Source organism: Rhineura floridana, chromosome 9 (assembly GCF_030035675.1).
Source record: "Rhineura floridana isolate rRhiFlo1 chromosome 9, rRhiFlo1.hap2, whole genome shotgun sequence".
NCBI lineage: Eukaryota > Metazoa > Chordata > Lepidosauria > Squamata > Rhineuridae > Rhineura > Rhineura floridana.
In genome coordinates, this window is record NC_084488.1 from 38,889,731 (window position 1) to 38,898,232 (window position 8,502).

An 8,502-nucleotide genomic window follows, 5' to 3' on the forward strand; every position below is an offset into this window, starting at 1 on the left:
TTTTTACTTGTTCCTCAGCTAACTTGTCAGCCCTCCATCCTTATTTCCAAGCCCTGTCTTTGACCAGGATCTAAAGAATAACTACTTCCACACATTCAAGAGTTGTGTTTCTTGAAACCACATGACAAACTGGAGACTTTCAGAAGTAATTTGTAATATGGCTGTTTGAAGGGAGATTTAAAAAAAACAAAAAACTTTCTTGGCATACATAAAATGTCTCTTTGGAACTCATCTTTAAACTATAGAGTCCTCCCCTCCCCCAGCTATAAGGGACAACATCATGGGTGTGTTTATGTATCATTACTTTCACATACATTTTAACTGATTTTAGACCATTACATTAGTTCAAACTACATGACTCCTAACAGCACACATTTTCTTCCCTCTCTTTTCACTTTGCCATCTAAAGAGTCTTTTCCTGTTCCTGACCTGAGCAATTCAAGAGGTGACTTCTGCATGTAGTTGTACCTTGATGTTCACTGAAATGTTTCTGTTAAAATTTGCCACACACAAGCACACTAGCATGTCTGATTTGCTCAATGTGTGTATGTAATTAATTTCCCTCCATTTACTAGACACTGCACCTTATTTCAGTCCTGTACAATTTTCCCTTTGTAGAAGTGATCACAAAATTAAGATGCTTGTAACACAGTAATGTTTTACTAGTCAAACCAGTAAGGACTTTTGTTTCAAATACAATACGATATACCTGCTCTACAACACAAAGTAATTTTATGCATGATTGGCTGAAAAGTTTTGCAGAGTTTCGTTTTCGCATTTGAATGCTTGAGTTTCTTTACTAATAGTTTTGCAGGATTCTGTTACAAAATTAACTACAGAGCTGATGGACAGTAATTAATAAACTGATAGATGATGCTTGGCTAACCTTACTTGCCCCAGTTCAGAGAAAGCTAATTGTGATTTAAAACCCCACTAAAATGAGTGGAATAAGTTTATCAGTCTTAGTCAGAAGTAGGTACCATAGAACTCATTAGGACTTACTTCTGAGTAAAGAAAAATAAAATCAGGCCACACTTGCTGCAGTTGGAGCCATGATTGGGGAAGCTTGCTGCAAATGTTACGTTAAGATAAGTGCAGTGCTGTTTAGTGGAACCTAATAAGCTTTTAAGTACTTTTATTTTACACAAAGAATGATTTTCTGCTATTGTGTATCAGCTCATTCCTTAAGTGAACTACAGCTTCTCTCACTTCAGGGTGAGGTATGCTGAAATCATAGTTAGTCCAGACTTGAATAATACAATAAACTGCCTACTGCATGGCACACTGTGAACTTGTGAATGTCTTTGTTAACCTTGGGGGCGGATTGCTCCCATTATGCTTATGCTCTAATCACTGATGGTTGTGTTGTCCTTAGTGTAATATATTGGTTTTTCAATGTTAAAAGCTTTTCAATGTCAAGTACAAGCTATTGAAATCTGTTTTGTTTTGTTTTTGTTCTGCAGGCTATCACTGGGATACCTCTGACTGGATGCCAAATGTCCAACTGCCTGGCATACAGGAATATCCAAATTATGAAGTGGTTGAAGAGACAGTACCCCTGTATACAGATCCAAATTCCATTGATGCAGACTACTATCCTGGAGGTTATGACATTGAAAGTGACTTTCCACCTCCACCAGATGACTTCCCAGTGCCTGATGACCTTCCACCATTACCACCGGAATACAGTGATCAGTTTGACTCAATACAGCAATCTAGGGACATGTCTGCTGTAGGTAGCTTGGGATCATCTGCAAAGAGCAGGCAAAGATTTAATCTCAACCAGTACCTTCCCCATCACTATCCTTCAGACCTGTCGGAACCTCAGAACACAACCAATGGAGTCTCCAGTAATTATAGAGAACCATTTGCTCCTTACACTGTAGGGTACAATAGAGACTTTGAAGCTCCCCCTGTAGACAACATGTCCATGTCTGTGTACGCTTCCACAGCTTCGTGCTCTGATGTGTCAGCATGCTGTGAAATGGAGTCTGAGGTAATGATGAGTGACTATGAGAGTGGAGATGATGGACATTTTGAAGATGTGATCATCCCTCCACTCGATCCTCAGCACCACACAGAAGTCTGACACCCCTCCTCAATAAAAAGTGCCTGGATGTTAATGAACTTAAAAAAAAAAATCTAGAGAAAATCTTGGAGAGCTTATTTTTCTTGGCAGCAGTGCTTGAGCGCTTTTGTTTCAGTGAGCTAAAATTGGCATGGCTGCCCTGGATCATGCAGCCCATTTCAACATATTAACCATTTTCCATTTCTTGACCTACAGCTTGACTGATCACAGGTCTCCCATTGGCTGTGCCATTCCTGAAAGTGATTTTTGTACTTACATTGTCTATGTTAAAAGAAATAAGCAAAAACACATACCACCATCATTTTAGCATGATAAATGTATTTATATCGTTCCAAATCAAATCATTTTTCTTCTTTTTTGTAAATGTTATGTACAGTTTTGATTTCAGTAATTTTAACTAGATTTTGTAGATACTTTCCAAAATTGATTTCCACTGATTCTAGTGGTGTTTTAGTGTGCCATTAAACCAACACCTCCTTGGTTTATTACATTCAAGAATTCACTGTTTTTGTTTGTTCTCACAGAAATTTGACATTTTATTTTTAGATCTCTGTAATAATGCATTTCCAAATGTACATAATTTCCAATTGTAAAAGATAACATATTTTCTAGGCAAGAAATATCAAAATATCTTACATGGGTTTCTGTACTCTAGGACCATATACATTTTTCCTTTCTTGAAAAGTGTGTTGGAGACCCACTGCATACCTGTTTAGAACCAAAACCACCTTGGCACAGTTTTATAGTGTCTGTATATTTGTGATGCAATGGTCTTGTAAAGGTTTTTACTGAAATCTACCATTAGCCAGTCTTTCTTACTGACAATAAATTATTAATAAAATACTTTAGCTTTGTTTACTGTATATATTTCATATCATACAAGTTTAACATTGCAGAAATGTTGCGTGGTGCAGACTAGGTAAAACTGTGTTCCTTATCCTGTGTCTGCATCAGATTCCACCAGATGGCAGTATGAGACTGCTTTATCAAATACAATAATCTGGCTAGCACAAATAGAATGAACGGCTACCACATTTAAGGATGAGTATAACATTTCAGTTACTACTACTTTTATGCACTGGCTGTAACTCTGTAGTAAATGTTTTATGAGTGTCTGTTGTTTTCAGAGCATAAGTGTGTCCAACACTTACTTAGAAGATCATGAAGGTTTTTAGCCATGGTAATTTCATCACAGCTGCTGCCATGCTCTGTGGTTGGACTTTTTTAGCTTAGTTGGTGGCAGGGATGCAGTTCTGCTGTTAAAAGATGAAGCATCTCTGTTGAAATCCTAGTTAAAACATTTATTTATTTATTTATTTTATTTATATACCGCCCTAAGCCCGAAGGCTCTCTGGGCGGTGTACAAAAAGATAAAAACAAGCACAATATATAAATACAATAAATACAATAAATCAAGAAACAAAACAAACAACAAAAGAACCAAACAACATCCAAAATACAGAAATGCTGTTAAAATACACTTTAAAATGCCTGGGAGTATAAAAAGGTTTTCACCTGGCGCCGAAAAGATAGTAGTGTCGGCGCCAGGCACACCTCATCGGGAAGACTGTTCCACAGTTCAGGGGCCACCACTGAAAAGGCCCTAGCTCTAGTCACCACCCTCCGAGCTTCTCAATGGGATGGTACTCGGAGGAGGGCCTTAGATGTTGAGCGCAGTGTACGGGTAGGTTCATATTGGGAGAGGCGTTCCACCAGGTATTGCAGTCCCATGCCGTGTAGGGCTTTATAGGTCAAAACCAGCACTTTGAATCTAGCCCGGAAACAAATAGGAAGCCAGTGCAGATGGGCCAGAAGAGGTGTTATATGAGCGGACCTTCTGGTCCACGTCAACAATCTGGCTGCTGCATTCTGGACTAACTGTAGTTTCCGAACAGTCTTCAAGGGCAGCCCAACGTAGAGCGTGTTGCAGTAGTCCAATCTAGAAGTTACCAGAGCATGAACAACTGAGGCAAGGTCGTCACTGTCCAGATAGGGACGTAGCTGGGCTACCAATCGAAGATGGTAGAAAGCATTCCGTGCCACCAAGGCCACCTGGGCCTCAAGAGACAAGGAAGGATCGAAAAGAACTCCCAAGCTACGAACCTGTTCCTTCAAGGGGAGTGTAACCCCATCCAGAACAGGATGAACATCCACCATCTGAGCAGAGAAGGCACTCACCAACAGCGTCTCGGTCTTGTCTGGATTGAGCTTCAGTCTGTTAGCTCCCATCCAGTCCATTATCGCGGCCAGGCAACGGTTTAGCACGTTAACAGCCTCACCTGAAGAGGATGAAAAGGAGAAATAGAGCTGCGTGTCATCAGCGTACTGATGACAACGCACCCCAAAACTCCTGATGACCGCACCCAGCGGCTTCATGTAGATGTTAAAAAGCATGGGGGACAGTACCGATCCCTGCGGGACTCCACAATGGAGAGTCCAGGGTATCGAGCAATGTTCCCCAAGCACTACCTTCTGGTGACGACCCACCAAGTAGGAGCGGAGCCACTGCCAAGCAGTACCCCCAACTCCCAACTCCGTGAGTCTTCCCAGAAGGATACCATGGTCGATGGTATCAAAAGCAGCTGAGAGATCAAGGAGAATCAACAGGGTCACACTCCCCCTGTTCCTCTCCCGACAGAGGTAATCATACAGGGCGACCAAGGCTGTTTCGGTGCCAAAACCAGGCCTAAAACCGGATTGAATAATCAAGATAATCAGTGTCATCCAAGAGCCCCTGGAGCTGGCCGGCAACCACCCGTTCCAGTACCGTGCCCAAGAACGGAACATTCGCCACAGGTCTATAGTTGTTCAGGTTATCTGGGTCCAAGGAGGGTTTCTTCAGGAGCGGTCTCACTACTGCCTCTTTTAGGCAGTCAGGGACCACTCCCTCTCTCAAAGAGGCGTTTATTATCTCCTTGGCCCAGCCGGTGGTTCCGGTCCTGCCAGCTTTCACCAGCCAAGAGGGGCAAGGGTCCAGAACAGATGTGGTCGCCCGCACCAGTCCAAGGATCTTGTCAACATCCTCAAGCTGTACAGACTGAAACTCATCCAATAAATAAGGACAAGACCGTGTTCTGGATGCTTCATTAGATCTCACTGCCATAACATTGGAGTCTAAGTCCCGGCGAATGCATGCGATCTTATCCTGGAAGTGCCTCGCGAACTCATCACAGCGGGCTACAGATGAATCCATAATATCCCGAGGGCCAGAATGTAAAAGCCCTCGTACGATTTTAAAGAGCTCCGCCGGGCGGGAGAGAGATGCCTTAATTGTGGCAGCAAAATATCTCTTTTTTGCTGCCCTCACCGCTACTATATACCGCTTAGAAGAGGCACTTACCAAAGCATAATTGCATTCGTCAGGAGTTCATCTCCATCTGCACTCAAGCCTCCTCCTCTCTTGCTTCATCACTCTCAGCTCCACGGTATACCATGGGGCTGTATGAGCTCTACATAGGAGGGGGCGCATGGGAGCGATCGTGTCAACCGCCCGGGTCATCTCCGTATTCCACAATCCAACCAGGGCTTCGACGGGAGCGCCAGTCTTCTCAGTCGGATAATCCCCCAGAGCCCTTTGGAAACCCTCAGGATCCATTAGTCTCCGGGGCGGACCAATTTAATAGGTCCCCCACCCTTGCAGAGGGAAAGGGTCGCTGTGAGCCTAAACTTCAGCAAGCGGTGATCTGTCCATGACAATGGGGTAGATGAAAAATCCCCGACCACCAGATCACCATCTCCATGCCCAGTGGCAAAGATCAAATCAAGAGTATGTCCCGACACATGCGTTGGGCCAGTAACAACCTGAGACTGCCCTATGGTTGTCATGGAGGCCATGAAGTCCTGAGCCGCCCCAGATAAAGCAGTCTCAGCATGGACGTTGAAGTCCCCCAGTACCAATAGTCTAGGGGACCGCAACAATACCTCTGAGACTACCTCTGTCAGCTCAGTTAGGGAATTTGTTGGGCAGCAGGGCGGGCGGTACACCAACAAAATTCCCAGTCTGTCTCTCTGGCCCAGCACAAGGTGGAGACACTCCAAACCAGTCGTCACCTGGACAGGGTGCTTGGTGAGTGAGAAAGAACTCCTATAGATCACAGCAACCCTACCTCCCCGTCCTTCGGTTCTACCATGATGCTGAACCGTATACCCAGGTGGGCAGAGCTGGGAAAGAGCAACGCCTCCCTGATCGCCCACCCAGGTCTCAGTTATACACGCCAGGTCGGCAGCCTCCTCCACAATTAAATCATGAACAAGGGAGATCTTATGGTGAACCGACCTGGCGTTTAACAACAGCACATGGAGATCCGAAGGCTGACTGATAGAACAACCAGCAGTCCTGGGGATGTGAGGAGAACCGGAACAAGTCACAGACACTACTTGTCTGGGACGAGTTCCCCTTACCTGGCACGTTCTCCTCATCTCCTCATAAACATGTTTATCATTCACATAATGCTCTCAGTATTTAATAGCCAGTCCCAAGATTTTCTACCAAGCAAATAAGTGTTCTGGCCACAGGATGGAATATGCTAAGCATTTGCTACTGCAGCATGAAAAACTTGGCATAGTCATTACTTCACACTATGTATATGCGTAATGCTAGTCTTCTGTGGGAGATGCACCACTGTGTATATTTATTAGAATGTACTTAAATTCCTTACAAGCCCTATGCAGACACATGATAACTGTTGCGTGAGGGGAAGACCAGGCAAGGCTTTCTGGCCCTAATACATAGAGAAAGGAAGTGGGGAGTCTGCAATACTTGTCTAAGCTACATATGTGACCATGCCCCTGATCATGCATTGAGCTTATATGAATGCAGCAGACTCCCTGCTGCAGACCTTCAATACATGGTGAGGGGACCAGGTGAGAGAGGGGTGGGGTCAGCAAGTATGGCTGGGCTTTCCCCTCTTGTGTTTGGCACTGAACACCTGAATAGGACTACAGTCATCTCACAAAAGTTTCCCAGCTTAACAAATGATTTATTTTTCCAGTTAATTAAAACACATATTACAATATTTTATCCCCAACTCCACTGAAGGCCCAGGACTATCGTATACCGCACAGGTGGCAAACCTGTGGTCTTGCAGATGTTTTCAGACTCCCAACTTTCAAAAGCAGCATAGCTATCTGAAGGGTTGTTGTCCAACAACAACTGAAATATCATAGGTTATCCACATAATAGACAGTGCTAATATAGGTGATGCATTTCCAACACTCAAAAGGTACTGCGCAGATAGTTGCTATTCTAAAATTATTTTGACAGTACAAGATGAGACAAACCCCCTTTGCCAAGAGAAGAGATGTATTGCTCATCAAAAACTCCATACTCTACTGTTTACATTAGTACTTAATAACTATTTAGGTTATTTGGCTAAAATTAAGTAGTACCATATTCCAAAGGAGATCTGGACTTGTCTTCCTCAAGCAACAGCCTCTCCAGCCTTTTGAAAGTGAAGAGTTTCAAGAGCATTTTGTGATTTGGCTTAAGAGCCTCCTCTTTACACTGTACTCATATTTTGTAGAAAAGCCAAATCCATCCATGGAACTCTGAAATGCATTTTGGGGGTGCAATCAAACACAGCATTGAGTGCAGTTTAGCCTATTGAAATCAATAGAGGTGAGGATGTTTAACCGTGTTAGATTGTGACCTTGAAGGTATGCCTTTGGCACATGTTGCATGTAAAAACTCTGGGCACGTGATTACCTGAATTTTACACTGTGTGCCTTCCTAATTAAGTATTCCCCCCCAAAAAAAACACCCCACTATTGGAAGCACATTATATTAATTTCCACACTGAACCTTATGGGCACAAAGTACCAAGAACTTTCCACAAACGAAATAACTACTTATAAGTGGTTCGGTTTCACAGTAGATAATAGCACAGAGGGAACAGAGGTTTTCTGTTTAATTCCAAGAGGTAACAATGTGAAGTTTAATGTGATTTGGGTATGGGTATCATCAGTGGGCAAGTTTGATTATTATTTTGATGAAGTCTGATATCTCAACTGTATACACACAAATGCCTGCAGTTATTTCCAGTATTCACTTGAGTTTTCCTCTGCTTTTACATTTCTGTCTTAACTTTGCGCTGCTTGTTTATTTAAAAAGACAATAATGGGAGTCACTAAGAAAGAAAAGAGGTACAGGTTGCCATCTCCATCATTTGGTTAAAACTGTCTGCCAGTTGTGTCTCTCATAACTTGTTCTATGTCAGGAACCATCAGATGGAATTCAAAATGAGTCTGCAAGAAAAGCGGAGTTTCAGTTTTTGATTAGCAGTTGGTTACAGAGAGTCTGTCCCACATGATAAAATATCAGGAGGGAAGTAATTATATCTACCCTTTTGAGCTAATTTCAAAATACCTTGATATACAAATTAACTTTGATAAGGCTTATTATTTACAATCACCAA

General features: G+C 42.8%; 1 protein-coding gene across 9 annotated transcripts in view; it reads left to right on the forward strand.

The window, feature by feature from the left end:
* Window positions 1-2,937, forward strand: part of FAT1 (FAT atypical cadherin 1) — a 168,145-nt gene extending 165,208 nt beyond the window's left edge. For 8 of the 9 annotated variants that reach the window (XM_061585088.1, XM_061585090.1, XM_061585091.1 and 5 more), the window contains one exon: window positions 1,464-2,937. In XM_061585088.1, coding sequence (XP_061441072.1) covers window positions 1,464-2,089 — 626 coding nt within the window. In that variant the 3' untranslated portion in view covers window positions 2,090-2,937. Of the gene's footprint in view, window positions 1-409; window positions 446-1,463 lie in introns of all 9 variants that reach the window. The other variant, XM_061585096.1, reaches the window with a different exon arrangement.
* The last annotated feature ends 5,565 nt before the right edge of the window (window positions 2,938-8,502 follow it).